This window comes from Polyergus mexicanus, unplaced genomic scaffold (assembly GCF_030449975.1).
Source record: "Polyergus mexicanus isolate NDT 795.1 unplaced genomic scaffold, iyPolMexi1.0 SCAF_8, whole genome shotgun sequence".
NCBI classification, from domain to species: domain Eukaryota; kingdom Metazoa; phylum Arthropoda; class Insecta; order Hymenoptera; family Formicidae; genus Polyergus; species Polyergus mexicanus.
In genome coordinates, this window is record NW_027223328.1 from 10712935 (window position 1) to 10738455 (window position 25521).

Consider the following 25521-nt stretch of genomic DNA (forward strand, 5'->3'; position numbering starts at 1 on the left):
AAAAAAAAAAAAAAAAAAAAAAAAACCGCTTGTAAATCCGCAAGAAGGAGAGAACTTAGACATTGCACCTAGACAGTGACTATAATTAATTTATTAAAAAGCACAAAATTGAATCGCGAAGGATTTAGGCGGGGAGGATCATCGTAATCTTGCTAGCGTCTCGGTTTTGACGCTCTTAAGTGTGCTGGTTTATTATGAAGCATAGTCTCGCACTTGGGAATGTGTCGTTCCGCAGCAGCCTGATTAAACTTTCTATTACAGTGCGGACATTGGATATAATCGCTGGTATCGCTGGGCGGTGGTGGCGGAAGGTCCTTCAAGCTTCCGCCTGCTGCCAGGTACGCCTGTAATTGCTTGGCGGAACGGATCGTGTTGATGAAATCCTCATGTTTACGGCGCCAGTCAGATTTCACTTGTGGTTTCTTCGTCTGGAACAACGTGAGTACATGAGCATTATTTTTGATACCTTCAGCCTTCGATGCAAAGCGATTTATGATGATTTGTCTAACAATAAGACATATTTTACGCGTCAACATTTAGTAACATATCTCTTTATCTAATTCAATAAAATTTAATTTAGAAACCTCTTATCGATTTCCGAAATATTGATTTATCGAGATAAAAATAACGCGATTGCTAATTTTAAAGAATCGATATATCATTTTCCTGTTTATGTTGATTGTCAAATGACTCTAATGTCAATATAATTCGTAATTGAAAAAAAAAAAACGCCAATGCAAGATATGAAACGATAAATCGATAAACGAAGAACGAATACTGACCTCTTGCTTTTTAAGGCTTTTTTTGGCAAAAGGCTCAAGTTCAGTTCCTCTGATTCGGAACGTCATTGCGTCAAACTTCTTCCTCTTCATATTCACTACTTTCGTACAGACTTTTTCGTGGTAGCTGATTCGATCATTCGCGAAAGTACGTCCGCATATCTTACAGGCTACCAAATCCCTGTGATTAATAATGTAAATATTTTTTATTAAAAAATACATAAAATTCTTATTTGCGGGAATTATATTCGTAATTTTTGTTTTTGATAATGTCAACTTATTATGCGATTTATGCTCGCACTTGGCATATATCTGTTTGTAGAAACTTATTTTAGCTTTTTTTTTATAATCCTGATAATAATATAATCGTTAGTAGCCCTAAAATAATCGCTGATACAGCTGATATCGTTTGGCTGAAGGTGAGGGCAAATTATCGTCGTAATAATTTTTATGTCGTAAATAATTTTTATAGAAATTACCGGATAGGTTTTATACTTTTTAAGAAAAAATGAATTTTTTTAGAAAATATAATAAAAATTAACAATAAAATCCATCACATAATAAAAATTCTACTAAATTCCACAAAAGATCCATGTTTGAATTTTATGAACTAATACTATTTATCTGAATAGTGCACGTACATTTGCTCTCTAATTTATTTTTTTTTTTTTTTGATATGTTTTTACACATTTTTTTCAGAAGATATTTCTTATCTGTTTTTTCTCTGATTACAAATATAAATTACATATTTTTTTTACTCTATGTTTGTGAATGTGAATGCTATTTATGTCATGCAATTTATTCACTTATTATATATTTTCTTTATTATACATTTATATGCTGCGCTTAAGGGGATTTTATTTGGAACCTGAACTGTTTTTTCCGTATTAAAATATATAGCGCGATTTCTGGAAAGACTTACGAGGAAATTCCACTGGATCTTGCCGAAAATGGGCTCTTGGCTTGTGGTCCAGCGGAAGCGGGTGTCTTAGCTCTTGTTGTCATTTTACTTTTTGTGCTAGAAACTTGACCATGAGTTAAGCTAGCATTGGAATTTGATGAGGTTGGTCGATTTGATGCACTGGAAGCTGTTTGTTGCTTCTAGGTAAATAAACAAATTTCGCATATAAATTAAACAGATAAAATGCATAGAAATATATTTCTATAAAAAAATTTGCATTTGAATGCGTTTTTTATTGATAAATTTTCGACAACTTTTTAACGGTGAAATAAAAATTTAGGTTACCAACGTTATTAGATATGATTATACTTTTTATAATGTAATTTAAGTTGTCTTCATCAATTCTCTTTTAGCTAACATTTTTCAATTCTTTTTGACAGATTATATTTCCAAATTGATTCTGATTGCAATTGTTTGCGAAATAAATTACACGACCGTGAAAAGATCGTAGCAATATAATTCAGTTTTACGTCAAATATTTGGCTGACATTCACTGCTGATTGATTTTTTTTACATGCACAATACGACTTTCAATTTGGAAATGGGGCGAAAAATCCATGCACGATTAACTGCCCGCTCCGGTTAGCGTCACGAGGGGCGACATTTTATTTTGACGCTGCATTTCAGAGAGCATTACTCTTGCACTGTCTTTTTTCACCGCCGACCCGTCACGATTTGATCGAATAAATACGGATTTATTTCTACTTCGAAACTATAATAATGTCGAAACGAACTGCACGTTAGTAATAAAACTGCGGCATTTAATCTGTTCACTCTTTTAGAAATTTTTCAATAGATCGACTAACAAATTGCATAATAATTTTTTTGCGATAGATGTAAAAATTCTTACACTTCTAATCTTTAATTAGTAATTTCATATCTTATCTTTCATTAAAAATGGAGAAATCAAGAAAAAAATATAGAGAGCAAAAACATTGAAGAAAGATTATAAGAGAACATATTTAAAATTCTTTCAGCATACAAAGTATTTGAAAATAATTAAATTCCATTAACTGTTAATAAAATATAGCTATCGCTAATTTCTTCGCAATGTTAAAAAAGAATTTATTTTTTCTTAAAATAAAATTTTTACTTATATATATATTTTTTTTAGTTATAGTTTAAATTATTTTTATTAGCGGTTAATTTTAGATAATATAAGAGATCACAGAATGGGTCTTTATTATTCAGTCCCTTTGGTTCATGCAATAAAAAAAAAAAAACTTGGAATAATGCTCACATTAAACTCTTTTTAATAAAATTGAAAACTTACATTGCTATAAGACTTCTTTATTGGTGATTTTTTCGATGGCACTATATCGCCTTCTTTCGCGGATTGATCGTCGGAGTCGATTATAAAGGCATCGGATTTCTTTGTCGTAGATTCGTACAGCGAGCCGTTTTGAAGAGCGACACCATCGATTGTGTCGACGACTTCGTTTGTGACCGCTTTACTTCCGGTCGAATCCGCGCCTTTCGTGATCGCTGACTTTCTCGAAGGTTTCGCTTCTTGATTCTTTGGCTCTGTAGAGGCACACTGACAGAACAAATCACGATATATTACTTGTGAAAAGTTATACGAATTACCTTGAATTTAATATTTCACGAGATCACAATATTTTATTTTAAAATGTATTTTTTAAAAATATATTTATCTATAATATGTAGGAATGATGTAATGAAAATATCTTTTCGGATAATTGTTTTTTTTTTAATGCGATAAATAAAAAATAGAAAAAATGGTGCAGACATCTCTCTCTCTCTCTCTCTCTCTCTCTCTCATAAAAATATCTTTATTATTACAGAAAACAATTTTGTTTTAAAAATATCCAATTTTTCAATTATACTTACTTTAGAAGCGATATCGGGACTTTTGGAAGGAGACGAAGGTGCGCTTCTTCTTGTCGCTCGCGTGTTCGTTTCGTGATGCTTTCTTGTAGCTGAATCAGGACTCGGGCTTTTCGTGATCCTGGATACACAGGATTTAGCTTTAGTCAATCTTGCGAGATCGTCCCCGAGAAATACATTTTTTGCTGCCGCAGAGATCGATCTCCTCGCATCGACATCCTGTCGCGAAACCGAACGCCGATTTGCAATTGCTGACCTCGATTCTTTTGCGGTGATTATTTTATCTTGCTCCTTATCGATTGATTTTCGAATATCCTCGATAGATCGTAATGATTTCACGGAAAACATTCGCGTTTCTTGCAATCCCTTTGATTCTTTTGCATCTTCGCGATCGAGATTCTTGGAAGATCTTATCTTTGAAACCGCTTTATCCTTATGAAATCTAAAACTTACGGAAGAATAATTTTCTTTCTTACGCGTTTTTGAATAATTTGATTCTTGAATCTCTTTTTCCGAATCAGATTCGAATAACCGTCGTTTACACATCGGTGATCGAGTTTGCGTCAATTTCTTGTTTTGGATCGAGTTTCCGATTTTTTTTTCTAGCCTTTTAGTTTTAGAAGAATAAATCTCTTTGCCGGGAATCTTTAAATCACTTTTACGCAGACAACTTTTAGCTTTGAGATCTTTGTTGACTGGAGATTTCGGAGTAGATTTTAAAATTGTATTATTTATTACATCAGGAGAAGAAATTAACATTGGTTCTTCCGAAGTGATCGTCTGCTTAACAGAACTTTTTGTTTGCACATTCGTCACCTGTAGGGAAATCTCTGGAGATGCCCGGAAGCTCGTCGGGCTTGAATGTTCAAATTCTGCGCCGATGGAGTCAAATCTCCTTAATGCCGACTCTACAGAGTCCATTCTTTCGAAATCCTTTTCAGATTCGTCCTCTTGTCGCGTTAGTATTTTTGAAAATTTCCTCGCGGTGTCTTCCGATTTTTCGATCTTATGTTTTACATTCGTTTTATTAAACAAGTTCGTCGATTTTTTCGCAATTAGCGCACTTCTATCTTTGTTATCTTTGACGATGTTTCTCAAAAATTTGGACGTCGCATTTTGACTCATTCTTGATGTGACTTTTTGAGATGGCAAAACTTTTGAGATGTTGGCATCGCGAGAAATTTTTATAGTTTTTCTTAAAAGCGGGACTCGCGGTAGAATTCTAGATTTTACGTCGCGTTGTCTACTGCATTCTTTTCTTATTTCCTTTGAACTGTTCGATGCCGTCGACGCTCGCGTTCCTCGAAGGATGATATCTTTATCTATGCTTTGATCAGTAGAGTTTGAGTGTGTAATTTTGCGATAATCTTTAATCTTCTCATTCAAGGCGATTTCAACTATTGTTCGATCGTTTACATCGATCCCGGCATCAACCTCATCTATCGCTACGTTTTCATTCTTCTTTTCTGTTCTTTTTCGATTATATTCATCAGATGCGGACAAATTTTTTTTCTTTAAAGTATCTTGCATCAATTCCGTAGGCTGTAAGCTGCGCAGTTGATTGAATTCCGTACGCGTTTCTCCGCTTTGTTCCTCAGAACTGCGTAAACACAAAACTATGTCATCGGAATATTTCTCTTTCTTAGAAGAATCGGGAGACATCGCTTTCGAAATGCGAGTTCCCGTAGATCGATCCCGTGTTTGTTTCGGAGATCGAGGAGTCGTATACCGTCGATCTTCACGTTTCTTGGATCGCAATGCAGTGCGTTCAGCTTGATTTCTTACGGATTTGTTCCACGCTTGTTCTTGTGTTTGAGATATTTTAACTGTACTCGCTCGATTTTCATCTTCTTTGGGTCGAGTTATGATATGTTGAGAAGTTTCGCTTACAGGATTACAACCGAGCTTATTCAGATTGATCGCGCTTCCCTCGCTATCTCGGTACGTTGGATGATTTTTGGATCCTTTACTTTTTTCAAGGGATTCTTCCTTCGATTCGAAGACATTTGATTTTAAAATAGATGCTCTCTGTTTTTGCATTTTTCCAACGGGATAGGTAACTGAAGTTTTGAGTTTCGTTTTATCACTCAATGATTTTGTATACGTTGCATCAATTTGTCGCCTCGATATTGGGCTCGCTGCCTTTTGTAGCCTGTCGCTTTCGATACGATGATCGGTCATAACGATTTCTTGAATGTCCATATCGACTTCTATTGGAGTGATACTTTTGCGAGGCGATTCTGGCGTAGCTCTCCTTCTATTTTCGATAGACGGCGAGCTCGCTTTTTGAAAAGATGACGAAGTTTTACATCGAATCCTCGATTGATTATCTTTCGCAATCGAAGCGTTTACATTTTTGATATTTTGTTTTGAAGATTCACGGACTTCGCGTTGTTTCTCATTTTGAGATTTCATAAATTTACGAACGAGCCCTGCTGATTGCAAAATATTGTCAAATTCCAAACCATATTTCAGACTTACTATCGAACTGGTGGATGCTGCGGAGATTTCCGAAATTCTCGATGATCTGCGAGATTCTGTAACGATGCCGGGGATTTCGTTTGTTTTTAAAGCTTTCTTTGCTTCATGTTTGATGATCGAAGGATTCGGGCTACGTCTATCTTGTGAGAGATTGATTTTATTAATTGATGATAAAGGTTTCGCGATTCGTTTATAAGAAATATCTGGAGTATAACTGCGCTTTTTTAATATATTTTTAGTGGAATCTGTTGAACTCGATCTCGGTTCAATCAACATCGTTGTAGCAGATTTTTCGGATTCTTTGCAGAAAAATTGCGGGCTTGCAGTGCGCTTTTCACGCTTTTCGCGAATCGTTCCAGACGATTTGGATTCATCGTATTGTCGATCGGTGCTGATTGTAGATAGTTTCTCGGTTTTCCTGCTCGACAATTGTGGAGTTGTGCTCTGTTTTAATATTTTTTTATCGTATGATGGCGATCTAGGTTTATTAATTTCGCGATCGGTACTCATAGTTGTGCCAGATCGTTCGGATTCTTTGCAAAAGTATTGCGGACTTGCACTTTGCTTTATTTCTCGATCGCCTGATGGCGATCTAGATTCATCAACAGTGCTATCGATGCTTATAGTTGTGCCAGATCGTTCGGATTCTTTGCAAAAGAATCGCGGACTGGTATCTCGTTTCTTAAATATTCCTCCTTCATATAATGGCGATTTAGACGAAGTTTTTCCATCAAAACTTGTATCTGAGGTTCCAAGTTTTTTATCGAAATCGATTATATCTCGCTTTGCTAATATTTTCTTGTTCCATTCTGACGATTTAGATCCTGTAGTTTCTCGATCAGTATTCATAGCTGTTTCGGATCGTTTAAATTCATAACGGGGATATTGTGGACTCGTACTTTGTCTCGATGAAATTTCTCTCTCCCATACCGATGATTTAAATTCACTTGTCGCACGAGATTGTTCAGATTCGCTAAGGAAAAAATGCGGACTTTTACTTTGTTTTGTTAATGTTTTTTGATAAAATAACGGTGATTCTGACGAATCAGACTTTCGATCGATACTCATAGTTGTTGCAGATCGTTCGGATTCTTTACAAAAGAATTGCGGACTGGTGTTTCGTTTTTTTAATATTTCTCTTTCATATGATGGCGATTTAAACAAAGCTTCTTGATCGAAACTCGTTTGAAGTTTCTTATCGAGATTAATCGTATCTCGCTTCTTTAATATTCCTCGATCGATAGTTTCTCGATCAGAACTTGTGGTTGTTTCGGATCGTTTGGATTCACGAAAATATTGCGGACTCGTGCTTTCCCCTGATAAAATTTCTCTCTCCCATATCGGTGATTTAGATTCACTTGTACGAGATTGTTCAGATTCATCGAGGAAAAAATACGGACTTTTACTTCGTTCTATTAATGTTTCTCGATCGAATAACGATGATCCGGACAAATTAGATTTTCGATCAATGCTCATAGTTGTTCCAGATCGTTCAGATTCCTTACAAAAGAATTGTGGTCTCGTGCCACGTCTTACAAATATTTTTCCATCAGCCGTTAGTGATTTAAAGCCATTTAAAGCCTTTCTAGGATAAATTGAAATGTTTTCTGCTTTTATAGGTTTTTCGAAAAAGCTTCGCGGACTATCGCGTTGGTTAAACGTTTCGGTATCAGAATTTTCCCTTCGTTTTCTCTTACTTATTTTACCGATTACGCGAGTCTCAGACGGCAGAAAATTTTTCACATTTTCAAGAATCCTTCGACTGCGATTCGACATCCGACTACTTCCGCTTCTCGTACCGGTTGGGGAAGTTCCGGCGATCTCACTCCGTCTGAGAACGTACAGTCGAGAAAGCAAATGTAGAACGATTTCTGAAGCAAGATCACAATAAGAAATGCGTGCCTTTTCTTACAGCGGTCGACCTTATTTCGGTTCAGCGCCCAAGCTGATTAGCGCTAGCTGCTTTTGCGATAGACGTCCCGCTAGTTATTTTTTTCGCAACCCGAAATGTTAAATCTGCCTCGTGTAAATTGTTAAATGAACACGTACGGAAAGATAATTAAGCTTGTGAAGTAATTTTGCATGCTTCCAACTGGAGCAGAAGAAACTATTGAATTAATTTTCTTCGGAGTACTCTCAATATTGATGACTCTGCGAATTAGTTATCCACCGTTTGTCCATTTTTAATATTTGTTCTAATTTACGTTCTAGTTTGCGATGAGGCGGAGGTTAAACAAACATGTATTAGAGTATTATTCTTCCTCAGATTTCTTTTTCTCCTCGCGAATTTCTCATGATGCACATTGTTAGCGCGATATATCTGTGATACTCGAGGATAGCAATTGCAACTACGTGGCGTATGAAATTAATTCTGGCAAGCAGCGGCGAATTGTTAGCGATTGTCGATGATTGAAATTCACAATGACTTGCACGCATATATAAATAATAAACTTAATTTCCAATCGCGACGGAGAGTATCTTCTATATAAAATTTAATGGTCACTGGCCACTTTATCTGCGATAGTTCAAATTACGAACGATAATATTAGAAGAAAACTTACCCGGAGTTCGACTTTGTCGGGATCGTTCGTTCCGATCGCTTTTTTATCACATTGCTCGTCGAAGTTAATTGTTTCGACATGTTGCTTCTCTTCGCGTTTGTGTTCTTGAATCGCTCGAGTCGCGCTTCTGCTTGAGACAATTTTTTCGCGACGTTTCTCTTCGGAAGCCTATCTGGTACATTCACCATGAGGTATTCCGGAAATTCCTCGTTTTCCAAATCGTTCCTCGCGTGGTGTTTTAGGCTGTCATCGTATTCCATTAAATGGATCTTCGCCATCATGCGATTTCTCTCCACCGTCTCCCGATCTAATACTTCTTCTTGCTGCGCATTTATATAATAGAATAAATAATAATAATTAATAAAATAAATATAATACATAATAAAATAAATATAATAGTTGATAAAATAAATATAAAAAATAAGAAATATATATATTCATAAAATATATTTGATAAAATAACTGCTGTATCGAATAAAGTTACACATTTCAAGAGAATATTTTTCAATAATTTTTGATAATTTTACACATACGAGTAATCCATAAATTAAAAATCAAATGGAACATTAAAATTATCTCAAACCAACCTCATTGTCAGCTTCGTGACGATAATATCCGTTAGCAAACGTGGCGACGCGATCCTCGACGCCGAATTCATCCTCGTCATCGTGACGACGTACGGATGGTCCGAATGACTCGCGCATGATTTCTTCGTGATAGGAAACGACGGGTTTGCCGCCGTTAACGTTACTGTTGACATCCGCGCGCGTTACGCGTTTCACGTTGACGGATTGCCGATTCATCGTCGAATTGCCGTTCCTTTGCGTCGTCGAACCGTTCGTATTCGTTTGCTTCCGCGACTTATTCTCGAGCGGTTCCAGCGGATAGCTCCTGTCGATTCCCTTGACGGTCGTTTGCCGTCTCTCATCGAACATTTGTCTCACCTTGCGCGATTATAACAGCATATTCGAAATTTCGAATAGATATAATTTAAAAAAATTCATAGCTTATCTATTCTTATAATAAAAAATATATATATATATATATTGTTTACTTCTTGGAATTACTTTCGTCAATAATTAATAATCAGTGTGCGATGAATCACGGCTCGAGCTGACTCGAGGACGTAAAATTACGATACAACTCAACTCGATACATTACTTCCCCATTCGTCCCGCGAAATCACTCACCTTACCACCTTGCGAGGTCGAGGTCGTGTGAGTCGTAGTTCTAGTCGCGATGGAACCGCCGTGATTAGAACTGTTGGAACCCGCGCTACCCCGTTGCACCACCTGATAGGCTCGCTGCTGCTGTTGGTCGTACAGCTGCAGCAGCTTCTGCTCCTTCTCCTGGAGCTGCTTCTGCTGGAAGCGGGCCTGCGTTCCCGGATAATTCGCTTTGAGTTTCGGCATATCGTTGCGCGAAAATGCGCACCGACGTCGCGCGGTTATGTACGTCGGCTTGCATGTGAGCGCACGGTATCGCGCGAGTCTCTATACCGCATGTTACACGGCAACGGTCTCATCGATTTACCTCTAACCTACATGCGAGGGGGTTAGTAAACTCGTTATTATGCTAAAGCGGATCGTCCGTCTTTTAACCCTACGCCGCTCGATGCCCACCCTATGCAATTCTTAAAGAGTATGTGTGCGCCATCTTTGACATTGCATTTATCGTATAATTTAATTTATTTACAATTTACAATTGTGCGAGGAAGAAGATGAAATTCTGATTGTATTTATAAGAAGAATTAGCGGAAAAATTGATACACATTACTATTTGTTCTATGTGAAATTTTGAGCTGTTTTTTTGCTTCCTCATAGAGGAAGCTTTGTTTTCGTGAGAAAATTTGTTTTCGAGTTTTCTATGCCAATGTGTTTAGAATGTTTCGAAACGTCGAAAAATCATATTCCTAAAAAATGTCTGTATGTATGTGTGTATGTACGCAATATATCGTACAATCTCTAACTTCCGCAATTTTTGAGATATCGGGTTAAATTTTTTTTTTACATGGATAGAGTATCATTCAAGGATGGTTGGTATTGAATTTGGTGAGAATCGATGAAAAGGTTAATTTTTTTTTATAAAATTTCTAATTTTTTACAAATGTCTGTATACGTTGTAACTTTCGCAAATTTTGAGATATCGGATTAAATTTTTTTAGATGGATAAAGTATTATTAAAGGATAGTTGGTACTGAATTTGGTGAGTATCGGTGAAAGGGTCCATTTTTTTAATAAAATTTTGAATTTTTTGAGAATTGTCTGTACACGCTGTAACATTCAGAAAATTTGAGATATCGGATTAAATTTTTTTACATGTATAATCTATAACGATTATATAAAAGTAAAAAAAGTGTGTAGATTAAAAAATAGTATATTGCTTCTTTATATTTTTATTTCGTTCACAAAGCTTCCTCTATGAGGATGTAAAAATTGAAGAAACCGCAGTAAAATAAAATGATGAGGAAGCAATGTGCAAGTTTCTAATTTGCACAACTCTACTTGTTTAATTTTTATAATAGTCAATTTATAAATACTTATAAATCAATTTTTATAGTTATGTAAGAAAATAGTATGATTGATGATGGACGAAGACTTTCCTTCACGGAAAGCTGTAGATTGCTTAATTGGAACATTCGTACGTATTGAATTTTACTTTATGATAAAAAGATAAATTAAGATAAAGCAATATTTTTTTAAGATTTAACAATTTTGTTATCTTTTTCCCAATCAATTTTATATGTATTAGTTTTATAGGTATTCATATAGTAAGGTTTGGAATCTTTTATATAGTCATTCTGGGAACAAGAATCGATTGCGGTTCAATAATCATTCAGTTCTCCTAATTGCATATCTCTTCGATGATTGCATTGGCAATCAGATGCGCCACTAATTGATTCATTCCTAATGAACCCGCCATATTGGACACTTTGTAGCTATATATCGTACGGTTACGAACGCAAACTCGAGATTTAGCGGGAAGGTAATTAATAATGACAACGGAACGTTAATTACACTCATGATTGTAGAAAAATGTAAGAAACTTTTAAAAACTTTATCACATGATTTTGAAGTTTTAACAATCAATTATATATATTACTGTAGATTATTTCATAATTGTAAAGTAGAAATATTTTTCAGGTGCAAAACAAGTATATTAGCTACAGATCCTTAAATTATGCATTACTGTATTATTGATTATATAGGGTTATCGTTATTTCTTGACCCAGTATAATATAATATAATGCTCTCGTAAATGCTTTGACATTGCATTGGTAAATCTTTGATATACATTCACGTGATCCCGGCAATTGATACGTATTACAAACACGGTAGCTATATCCAATACATTCTAGTAAAATATGATATTATGATATGATTATTCGCTAATAATTAATAACTAATTGCCAATTAGAAATAAAAGAATACATTCGAAAATAAACAGTCAAGAAACAAGAAGAATGGAACATAAATAGTGGTCTTATATCTTAGCTGGAAATAAAATAAATGGCTACTAAATAACGCATGAATTCTTTGCGATTGCATTAAAATTGCATGCGTTTTAGATGTACGTCAAAAATGCACGCAAGTGATTTCTAAAAAGGAAAAAAAAAGAAAAAGAAAAACGGTTTAGTGGATTGAGTATCGCGTAGGCATACGGGCTATTCGAGATTCGAGAAGTCGACGACTCTGACATACATAACCGTATATAGAGGAAGCAACATTCCCGTTTCATTCTCGCGCCTGCGGTTTCTCCTTTTCCGCTTCAGAATATTGCTAATAAACGCGCGCGACATGTCTTGCGAAAGGCCTATAACGTTGGCTCGTTTTGACGATACGATTACTTATTTTCAATGCGCCTTTCTCGTCTTATCATCGAATTAAGTGTGTTCATTAAATAATGATAATTACGTTCATTCTTACATCCTTGTATCAACCGATCAATAATTTTCATCAACTGATTAAATTTTGCATTTATAATACATACAAGTAATTTTAGTTAAATTACAATTATTTTTGTCCTCTAAGATCTCGATATCTTAGAATGATCGATATCTTGATATCTCTTAAACAATATAACTAATTAATTTACAATATAATTAATTAATTTTCAAGCTTCTTAAATTTATACCATGGTTTCCAAATTAGAGAACGTAGAGTCGTATTCTTGAGCCGTCCATGATGTTTTCATGTCCATGGAAACTCCGCGAGCGCCTGTTTGTTGCGGTCGATTATGCATATTTCTTATTGATTAATTAATTTTTTATTTGGATATCATTGGGAATCTCCTAAGAAATCGTGTGTTCTAAGGAATCTTCGTACAAATCTTCTTATATTAAAATGCTTGACTGCTGGTTCATCCAATCACGAATTATTGACATCTCTCATGTTTTTAGCACTCTTACAGATAATTATTTTAATTTTGTTTGTACAATTCACAGATTCACAGTTTTGTAGAGCTCACATTTCACATGCTACAGTCATTTATCGATTACGCGAATCTTCTTCGCGAAAAGAATTTGCAAATATATATAGTAAAATATATTCCGTAACACTTTCCTGCAAATTTAACATTGAGTTTTTAAAACAGACAATGTTTGATAAAAAGTTATATATAGTCACAAAAAAAGAGCCTTTATCGATAAAAAATAGAGGTTGTGAAAGACGCTGTACACCAGGAGTTCATAGTCTTTTTTTTTTTTTTTCAAACTTTGCGAAAGAAAATACGTGCATCTCCAAGCAGATCGAGCATTATTAAAGAGTGCTTTATTAAAATAGCTTATTGAAAATTTAATTAAACTGCCACTATATGCGTGCTTCTTGCTGATGCTATCTTCGAGATCTTTATAAATAATTTTTTTCGTAACAGTATGTATTATTTGCTGCATTTAATGAATTTTTATTTCATTCTTTTATAAATGTTGTGCTTATTTAATTACACGTTAATTTAATTCTTTGCGCGTGTAATAACAATTTTGGATTTATTATCATAGAAATGTAATTTTTGCAGTCTATTTAAATTTGGCCGTTAGTGAATATATTTAGAACGGTCTTTGTTAAATCGATACAGTTGCAATACAGAAAGAATTATGTGAATTTTAAAAATTTTTAGAGCAGATAACACGTTTCTTTATGAAACAATATCATATGGATTGTTTTATAATTTCTAAAATTTATTTAAATGTTCGCAATCGAATTAGTATATCGAGAACAATTACTGTTGAATCGATAAAATTGCGATAAAGAGCATAAATAATTATAAAATGTAAATTTTTAGAAAATATCGATTATTTTGAAATAAGCAAAATTTTCTGTGAAGTAACGTCGGTCTAAATTTAAGCCGGAGCTCATTTATATTTGTCCGCAATCTTGTTTTCAAATATATCGAGAGCCATTTCTGATAAGTCGATATGGCTATGATAATAAACAGTTTGCAGCAAAGTGTGAATTTTTAGAAAGTGTTAATTGAATATTGTGGAGTGAATAAAACTTTTTTTGCGAAACAAATTGTGTCACTGGAAAGATTAATATGCATTCTCCACGTTAAATTTAAATCTAATATTCGTGCAATTAAATTTCCACATACACCATACACGAAACATGACAAAGCACGTTCAATGTCAACAATAGTGCGAGAAACGCATACATATACCATTGCAATTTGTATGTGAATGCAGTTGAATGTTTTCACAGGCGATCGCGCGGTTAATCGCAAAATGATGAATTTCGAAAGTTACGAAATACGATTAGCCGGGGTGGATGATTTAATAATCGGCTAACGCGCACATTGCAGCGTCGATAGTACCGCGGGCACTGTGAATGTTACCATCACAACTGTGTTGTTACAAACTACAACATACTGACATTGTGTAGCAACGCGCATGTCCATCTCAGCTCTACCCTTACAACTACGATGACAGTTAACGTGGGTTAGCAGGCGATCGAAAAGAAACCCACATATATACACGTGACTAAGTTTCAAGTGTCGATTTACTCGACGTACGTCAATTCGTTTCAATAGTTTAAAATGTTTTTTGTTTTTATTTTTGCAATCAGTGACGTAATCAAGTGGTACCTAAGTGAATAGAATTATTAAATACACTGATGTATAGGATGAGATGTATAAAAAATGACATATATATATATATATATATATATATATATTATTGCTTTAATATAATACTGAAAAAAAAGATAATTTTAATAATATAATAATTTTTGTAAAAAGAGCTGCTTTCTATATATAATTTAATATTAAAGATATTTTTAAATAACAACATTTTGAGATATTTTTGTACTTAAAAAAATAATCTTGTTTACGTATAATGCAATATTGAGATATTTTTAAAAATAAAAATAATCTTACTAAACAAAAAATAAATTTAATTTTATGCGATATATTCGAATATATCTCGTTACTTAAAAATATCTTAATATTGAATTAAAGAGCAATTGTTTCTCTTTTTAGATAATAATATTGTTTCCAAAAATTTTTTTTATATATTTTCTGAAAGAAATACAAGAAATAATTTTCATTTTTGTAAATACATTGCATATTAACAGGATTTTATATATAACAATAACAGACTAAATTTTACACGACATTATAGCCAGAATAAAATTCGCCAACTGATATACATAGTTAGTGATATGCTCGTAAAGAGCTCGAGACAACTTATCGATGTTACTTGGAAATTTCATTAAAGTACAAAGTTCAAGGTTGGAAAGAGTAATGGAAGTGATCTTAGAAATTGATATAAACGAGTCCGTATGTTTGGCAGTTGGTTTAGATCAAGATTTATTACTTCCTTGTCGCTTTCATAGACTTCGTTTGCTAACGCGGAAGATTGGCCGTTTCGATGAGTTAATGTCAATTTGCCTTAATAAGATGAGCTTTATCGCTGCTGCATCTCGCGACAATAAATAGGGTTGTTCGCCGCGAATAGAAATCGATGAATCTATTAAAAATTTTAATTTCAATTTAGTTGATATATAAAATGTTTTATTTCGCAAATTTATAAGTTATATAGGAGACATTATTTGGAATTGTCAAATATTTTTATATACTGCGTATTTTTATTTTAAATAGCAGTGTTTTGTGCATTGTGTCAAAAGTGGGTTTCTAAGAAAAATTCAATGCTTCCTGGGAAGTAGTTCGTGCCGTCTACCAAGTTCGCAATATTGCTGTATATAAAAAAATATTACTGCAAATAAAAAAAGTAAATTACTTTACTTGTGCAATTTATTTTGATTTCTATGCTAAATTTTACGCGCTTTTCGCATAAAATTCCATTTTTATTGCCAAGAAATGCCACAAGCTTTGCCGCGGAAATTAATTGTCAATATAATTTGTAAAAGGATTTATAATAAGAAATATAATTTATTCAAGGTATAAATAGAGTGAAACATTTTCATCATCAATATTGAATACAGATAAATTCATATTTAGAAACATTTTATGAAACTTTAAAATACCATTTTATTGTAAATATGAAAAAATGATTAATATTCTTTTTTTTATAATATTGTTTAACATTGCTAAAAATCATTTGATAATATAAATAATCTCATGATTCCTTAGTCTATACCAATCTTATGTTGCCACGTGTCATCATTATTTTTTCACGATATTCAAGAACATCTATTTAATACATTTAACGTTGTCATATAATATATGTATAACACACACACTTATATGTTTCCTTTTCATATAATGAATGAAATATATTGTCAAGAGAATTTCGGGTAACTGTCCATTTGGTATACCATAATTGCCTCTTATCCGTCCAATTTTATACGATTATAGTCGTTATTTGAAAATGATCTATTTATATATTTGTTCTTCGGATGACCTGCGAAATATCGATCCCACAAGCTACCTACTTTCAAATATTGCGCTTAAAAATAAAGCTATGACGAATTAAAAAATTTATTGTGTGTCATAGGAAGAGAGCACAAGGAGAGTCGTGGAAATATTGGATGCAGGTACTCCTTGCGATTATGACGTTCGACAGACCGAAAACCAATCATTTCGCATGACCGACAATGCTCTCGAGGAACCTTGAACTTTACGTTTTATCCAAGACGAGTTGAATTTTCGCGTGCGACTGTGCAAATTTTTTTATACGTGTATTTTATACTTTCGATGAAACATTTCTTGGAAATGGAATTCGAAAGTTATATAAGTTTGATAGATATTTTCCATATGAAAAAAGGACCTGCATCATGACGATTTCATTATTATGAAAAGACAAAAAAATATTCCACAATGTCAAAATCTAAAATCCCTATCGATATTATATCCATCTCAATCTCTGTTTTGAAATACATCGTTTGCCGTAACAAAAGTTAGACAAGTAAAATAGAATATCGTGAGAGAAAAATGATGGTAACTTTGAGATTATGCGACGGCACAGTCGCGTCCCGTTGTCTTCCATAGATTGTGCACGTGTTGCGATAACGAAATCTACCCATAATTACTTTACTTAACTGGGCATGCACCTCGATGCGAAATTACAATTACAAATCGGTGGCAAACGAAGCTGCATCGTATACTTCTCTTCATTAATTATTTATAAGCCAACCGCTACCGTTCCCGCGGTCCTCCTTGCTGTTCCAAATTCCCGTTTCAGATTTATCCGTACGAGCTTCGCGTTCCGTGCCGCACGCACCTTTTTTCTCTCGTATCAGTGCGCGTTGAATGTGTACGCTCGCGTGAAATACACGCCTAAGATGCCCCGTGACCATAGGATATGAGAAAAATGTGTTTAGAGATTTTAATCAATAATCTTTGTTTTCGAATTCTCTTACGCTGGATGTCTTTTTTTGTATTTTTTTGAAGACATTCTTCTTTTTAACTCTTTAACAAAACCAAGAATTTTTCTAATGTAAATGATATCCGGTAGTTTTAGAACACCTCGTAGATATATATCATTATCTCATGATCTAAAAATGACTTACAATTAGCAAGCGCTTCAATTACTTTACACTGTAATTATCTTGCAAAATGAAATAGCTTTCTAGAAACTTTTTTAATCGTTGTTTCATTGCATCATTTAGTCTCAAATTATAAATGCTTGTCAGATTCTCTCTTATGCGCTTTAATAATTTTAAAAGATCTCTCTCAGAACTTTTTTTAGTCCACTGTAAATTGTACTGTTGCTTTTGAAAATATCAATGCAATTTGTTTTAGCAAGCCAATAAAAATACAATCGTATATAATTGAATGATTGAATCGGTTTCCCCGAGCGACAATGATGTAATGCATTCGTATTCGCTCGAGATCTTTTTTTTCGACTCGCACCTTCCTCCAATGCTGGAAGGTCAAGCGTGGGCATCGCAAACTGCGTGCTGTCATTTGCTCGCTTGTTTTATCGTTTATATCTTTATGCGCGTTAATATCAAGAAATGTCTGGAAACGAATCATATGTTGCGTACAATGCAGCATACATTAGCTTCGTCCGCGTTAATATTCTTAGATTTTTTCGAGGATTATTACGTATATTCATTTTCTGTTCCTGATGCCTTATACAGAATTCAAAACAACGACAATTTCTAAGATATGCAATGACGAATCGTGAATTGTTATAAGATTTATTGTCGAATAAATTTACTAGTTTAATATAATGAATTAATTTAATCAATGAAAAGTGAATTATGCATGATGATTTATTTTATGCGCTATTACGATATAAATATTTTTTCAGATTATATGATATAATATATAATTATTTTAATTTTATTATCTTCGATTTTATCACAGTTTGTAATAAATTAACCTCAATTTGTGATCGTATAATAATAATATTCAAAAAAGTTCGGTAGATTAGTAATATAGTATATTCTGCGTGTTACTGGTATACAATTTAATTGATTCGATTCGTTGCTAGGCAGATTATATTTTGAGCATTACATTAATCGTTCCAGATTCAATCAACAATTTTTGATCGAAAGTTTAAGCTGTTGACATTTAAATAAGCTCGAAAAATCAAAACGATTTAGAAAAAGTAGAACTAGCTATTTAAATTATTTAATATGACTTTACTTGTTTTTTTACTCTTTAGAGAAATTACATGTACATATTATGGAAATGCTAGAATTAGAATCTAGTTAAGATTATTATAATTAATAAGCGAGGCATGAAAAATGGCAGATGTGAATATGAAGCACTACTGAGAATTGAAGTTAATTGTTGAGAAATTTTTCCTGAGAATGATTTATTAAATCTTGTTTCCAAGAATAACTTTCAAATTATACATATTACAGGGTTAAAAAATTTTCAATTTATTTGGTATTATATACACAACACTATATATACAAATATAAATATTTGTGATGAAAGATTCAAAGAAAATTATTATTTAGTATATAATTCGATGTATCGTTAAAATATATACAAACTATTTGCATAATTGGAAGTACATTTATGACGATAGAATAAACTTTAATTTTATAATTAATAATGAAACAAATTTTAAATGAACATTCGTGTGCGCGGAAGAAAAATAATGTCTAAGAAATCTGTCTGTCGCATCTCAATGCAAAGGAAGTGACGTCACAGTATTATGGTTTCGAGTCCCAATAGTTTGTCATGGTTGACAAACCAAGCGTCCACTTTTTCGTCTTCTTCAAGTCTCGCGATTCTTGTCTCGCTCTATAACTTGGAGCTGCGTTCTTCCAAGAAAATTACCCTTGAAGGTATGTCGCGTGAGAAGTTAAAGTCAGTTATTAAAGTATGTAATGCACTTTCCATTAGAATATAATTTTAGAAGTGAATTCTGTAAAAATAAAATACGCAAAAACGTAAACAAAAAATATTGTATCTAATCTTGCTTACATACGCGAGATACGTTACACGTTACATCTTTGATGTTGAAACAATTATTCTATCATTACAGAAAATGTTAGAAATGATGATAGTAGAGTTCAACGCAAAAAAAAAAAAAAAAACAGTTCCACAATTGTGTATGCAAATGTTTGTCATTGATCCTTATCAAATGGTCATTATGGAAATTATTCAGACACAAAAATTATTGAGACATAAATGTCTAATTCAAAGTTATTTGAAGATAAATCGTTCTTATTATTTTCGCTCTGAATTTAATCTGAAGTTATGTTCATGTATCGAGAAACATATACGGTGTAAGAGTAGGCGGAAGAAGTTTAACCTTCTCGAAATATCAGCTGTCGATCGGATTTGGATATATCGGTACGTGGGTTGCGCGTTGCCTGAACAAGATGCCGTATAAGCATTTGCATGGTACAGAACGAAACGACACAGAACGACGTGGGTCAAAAGAACACGCATCAGAATTTCCTTAAGCAGTTTACCAGATAATATTGTATTTCGAGAATAGAGAGATAGAGAAAGAGAGGGAGAAGGTGGGTCGTAACACAACGCAAACAATCGATGTATAATTTATTACTTTTTTTGCAAAAATAACTCTTTCTATCATGTATAATAACTCTTCATCACTCAATATCAAATATCTATTTTATGTAACATCTTCGTTAATGCGTGTAAATAGATCGCGCGTGATCATCTATATTTTCACGATTAATATCGGTCTGCATAAATAAAACATATTTAACATATAGAACGAAATTGCATAAGCTTCAAAATGCACGTGATATAGTTGGCAAAAGATTTATTATGTTATGCCGCTAAACAAAAATTGTTTAAATTAAAAAATTCACGAAGAAACAATTCTGTGTGATTTATACTTCGCGTTTATTTATATATTTGTATTTTATTTTATTAATTATACACTAAAATTTTAAAAATCCCATGAGAGATATATATTAAAGATTAATAATACATTTATTCTCAAATAAAATTATTAATTTATTTGCAGATAGAAACTTATCTTTTTTAATATCGCCATTTGTAAAGACAGCAAAATTGATTATTTTACCTGCAGCATCTCGAGACGCGACGATGCCTGTGGTGCTGCCATATTTCAGTCGTCTATTATTTTGCAACGGCTCGCGCAACGGGAGATGTTCTCGTTCTGAAAAATATAATCAGTTTTTTTTTGCAATTTCAAAGAAAATAAAATGAATAAACATCAATATTAATCTTAATATGTACAATATATTTCACATGTAATTTGTGGCAATTCAAATTTCTTTATCTAATTTTTGGTAAAGAAATTTTTATTATCTTTTATTGAGAGAATGATATATCAAGTTTAATAAATATATGTTTATTAATATATTAATTTATTTATTATTAATAATATGTCGTCTTGTACGATATGATAATATTAATTTAATATTGTTGATATCTGAAAATACTAGACTAACATTAGAAAACAATATTTTCGTTTCTTAATACAATACAGCTTTTACACATATATATATATATATATTTAAATATGATTATTCAGAAGAAAATAAAAGGAGAACACAATATATCGCAAAAAATGTAAATAAATTTAGAAGATGCTTGGAATATTCCAATAAAGGCAGTCGTATGCTAGCATCATAAACTAAAACGCACTTAGACAAATGTTGCGTATCTGTAATTCGCTACTGGTAGAATAGTAATATTGCAGATGAAAATAGCTTGGTTCAATGTGCGCGGGAAACGATGTAGTGTTCCTCGAGTTCTAAATAATTATACTTAAAATAGAGTTGTATGTGTGTGTATGCGTGTGTGTAGTATTAAGCTACAAAGTGCCATGAATAATACATCATAACTACTGAGCAATCAAATATGAGTTATTTTCTGTTCAGAAATTTTTCACTCTTATAACAGTTTGACATATTGGACGAAGACATATTGGATATTCAGATTAAAATATTAATTAAAAATATATTAAACAATATATATATATATATATATATATATATATATAGTATACTAATTTTTCAAAAAATTTTTAAATTACAAAAGCGAACTTTTAACCCATATTATATTATACATTTTTTTAAAGTTGCGCGAAAAGAATGCCAAACTATTTTTCGTAAGTACATGCGATATCAAAGCGTGCAGATATCAAAGGTTCAATAAGGTGCGCGTTGACTTTCACTTTTTATTTCATCTGTCATATTACCGAGCGTAATTCACGAGCAGTTCGCAAATGTAATTGTAATGGGGAACGAATTCGAATTGTGCGGGTGGATCAGCGGGTGAACTCGGCTATTGTTACTCTTTCAAGCGATCTACCCTCTATAAAGTCAAGCTCGTTTAAACGTGGGTGGATCAGTAACGTGGGTGCGTTTGATATTACCGCGTTTGATATGTTATTACGTTATCGAATTCAATCGTTTTCACATGTCTCTCATCCAGTGTGAGATGGATATATTTTAAATTTATATTATTGAAAATAATTATTTTAATAACGTTTTATTTAAATAAAATATTTATTTTGAATAAAATTTATTTTCTGAAAATGATAAAAGTGTCGGAATCTACTAGAAATATTTATTTAAAACGCCATATTTTTACTTATTAAGTAAAATAATAAATTTAAAAGAGAATTATTTGAAATTCTGATTTGGAATAATATTGAAAAAGTGTCGAATTTGCACATATGTATATTTAAATATTGCACATATTTGCATATATGTATATTTAAATATTATATTGTTTCACATAATGAAAGAAATAATTACTTTAATTGAATATCTGTTTAATGCTCATTTTTTTTTCAAAACAATACACCCATAACGCGATTCATTAAAATTCGTGCGATCCAGCGATTCAACGTCCTTGATGAGATCCTCTTCAGGAAATTATTGACATGAGGTGACTCGTTGTAAATGTTTTTAGGCCAGCACGCATCGTGACTCACTCTGACGTAATCGTGAGACTTTTATGGTTAAGAACAGAGAGACATAGCGGTTCATAATTTATTTGCAATTTTCTCCGAACATAAAGATATATCGCGCATTATCTTGTGTTAAGAATAGTTTAAGAAATCATCGTATATTAGAAATCCATTAGTTATTTAGATTATCGTAAGCAAAATATGAATGCATTGCAAACAGTATATATTACGCCAAATTGATTATATATATTTTTATATTAATCAACGTAATATAAGAATGTCTTAAATTAACAATAAGAACCATAAATCGAATTATTTGCTTGAAATTTAATTCGTATTTACTATAAATGTCTCAATTCTTTATATTGCGTATAATATATACGGCATATTTGTAACTAAAGAAATAAATTACTCATTTGATTAAAACACAATTCAAATCATAAAATAAATGCATTTGATTTGCAAACTTTCACGAATCTATCGATGCCATACGCACAAGCGAACGAAAACGTCCAGTGACCCAGGTATTCGACTTTTGTATGCTCTTATTGTGTGGATTATTTATAGTTTTACTAAAAACGTACTCTTCATGAGGATTACCATAAGCTACTCCCATACATATGTGGTCACCGTTTTCTCTCTCTCTCTCTCTCTCTCTCTCTCCCTTCAGGTACACAACTCCATTTCTATAATTAAACCGCGCGCGCGGTCATTTACGATAAAGTTTGCGAAACGACGTATCTATGTCGATAAATCGCGCGAAATAATGGACGTGAGCAAATAATGTGAAACTGAGTTATGCATCGGATAAAATCGCACAAGTAACCAACGTTTTCAAAAACGCGCACAGAGAAACACTTAATTTTTTTAAATGTTTAATAATAATAGTTACAACAATAGTTATCATAATTATAATAGACATGATATATTTTCTACAAAGATTTATTGTAAAAAATAAGAATTTCTATAGCAACTTAATGATATGAAAATTATGACGTTAGAATTTTCAATGTTATTATTCGCGCTTGCATGTACGAATCGGCCGGCAAGTGCGAATCGCGTGCACGCGTGCACAATTAGATTCTTATTCGCACATGGCATGCACATGCTCGATTCGAAGACGAGGAGAAAAGGCGCGAGCATTCTTGCAGTTGAATGCGCTTGATGCATCAAAACAGTAATACGGGACAATGCAATTCGTATTAAACTTTTTACAGGCACGATATAATTATTGTATTTCCCAGAATACATTATCTGAGTTTTCATCAAGTATTAATTTTGACTTTTTTTTTTTATAAATTCGAATAACATATCGAGGATTTCATAACAAAGGGATATTATCCACACTTTTCAGAAAAATGAGATGTTAATTAAAGTATAATATAAAGTATTATATATTTCTTAAAAAATGAGATATTACTATTTCTAATGTCTTCCAATCCAAAACGTATGAAAATTTCATTTCTATGTATAAAATTCGAATTTTAAAACGTTTGTTTTCGTGCTCGTAAAGTCGTGATTTCGGGCTTACGTCCCTATACGGTGAAACCCTCGATATATTACGATCTAATAAGAATTTTTCTCTCAGATTTATATAAACAAGTTGTGCTGTCGAACTTTAATACAGTATTGTATAAATATAATATATATATATATATATATATATATAAGCCCATGTATAAAATTCCAATTAAAATACATGATATCTTTATTACCATGAAATTTATTTAGTTAAGCTTATGATTAATTAAATCAAGTTAAATTATAATTTATTTGCATTGATTAAACGGCAAATGGCATTACATGGTACAAACAATATTCTCTCAATATAGCTCTTTGAGTTAATTATCGTTATATAGTGGCTTTTAATGACGTCTTTGAAAATGGAGGACGATACGAAAGAACAGCGATGTTTGCGATGATTTAATGGGTTGTGCGTAACAGTGCAATTAAAAGTAGTTGCATCTTAAGAACATTCGTCTGGCCATTCTCTCTGCTCTCACATTCGTGCTTTGTGATTCGTTATTATCTCTCATCTCGGCTCGGTAAAACCAGACGCATCGCAGACGCGATTTCTTTTTTTTCTTCGAATAATTGCCAGTAATTATCACGAGTCTAACATAGAAGGTTGACGTAAAACGCGTGTGGCACTTGAGAATTATTCGCGTCGTTTATTCATGTTTCAGCTTGCGCAATTATAGCGGAATTTAAGCGTTTGACAAACTGTATGATTTCGTACATTGTAAAGAGAGACGATTTGCTGTGTGTTTTTGATAAGAGATTATAGCGATCGGATTTTTTGTAGCCATAAAAATATCTTATAGCAAACGTGGTAAATATATGATATATTAAAGATAATTCAAATTTAAATTAAAAAAAAAAAAATATATATATATATATATTGTTTTTAAAAATATTGAGAGGCAAACCGTGTATCTTAAAAAAGAGCGCTTCATAATATTTTATCGCGTGCATAAAATAAATGTTTGTTCGAATTAACAATTTAATGATGTTTTTACATAGCTCATCAACCACAATTTTAGAAAAAAGATGAACAAGATAATGGCGTCATCATTAGTTACGGCATTAACTATACACACACATACGCACACACGCTAGGGATAGTTATTATATTTCATAAAAGATGGATGTATTTTGGAAGCGAGATTGATCTCTATAACCAACTTTCAACAGCACGATAAATTAATGAGATTTAAATTGGCATACAAAATTTGATTTATGTTCTGCGAAAAACGTTAATGATTCGCGATAAAGGCGGTTAATTGAAAAATTGTGTGAAAAAATCGCATCTGTGAAAATATTGATATTGATAAACAAGATCAGTTTTCCACATTTTCCGATCTTTTTGACTATATTCGTTACATTATTAAAATTGTACGATAAGATAGACAGATTGTGTACTTGAAACAGCATTCGAGATAGAGCAAATGGATAAAATGCAACGCGGCGTGGCGCTGCAGCGAGGCATGCAAGAGAGAAAAAGAGAGTAAAAACTTACTGTCGTGTCGAGAAAAAGAACTCGGCGAGAGAGGTAATCATAGATGATCTCTGCAGTCCTTATGCGAGGAGGACCAATGCAGCACTAACAGTTCC

General features: G+C 32.8%; 1 protein-coding gene across 2 annotated transcripts; it reads right to left on the reverse strand.

Annotated features, from left to right (window-relative positions):
• Positions 1-25521, reverse strand: LOC138935906 (serine-rich adhesin for platelets). Of its 2 annotated transcripts, XM_070300816.1 has the most exons (10): positions 25427-25521; positions 20548-20643; positions 9821-10006; positions 9218-9574; positions 8631-8953; positions 3592-7900; positions 3014-3277; positions 1702-1880; positions 783-960; positions 1-428 (listed from the first exon to the last, which is right to left on the reverse strand). In XM_070300816.1, exons 2-10 carry the CDS (start codon positions 20587-20589, stop codon positions 153-155), a joined length of 6114 nt encoding a protein of 2037 aa, XP_070156917.1. In that variant the 5' UTR covers positions 20590-20643; positions 25427-25521; the 3' UTR covers positions 1-152. The 2 variants fall into 2 exon arrangements, with proteins under 2 accessions (XP_070156917.1, XP_070156916.1); XM_070300815.1 differs by lacking the exons at positions 20548-20643; positions 25427-25521 and adding an exon at positions 12765-13192.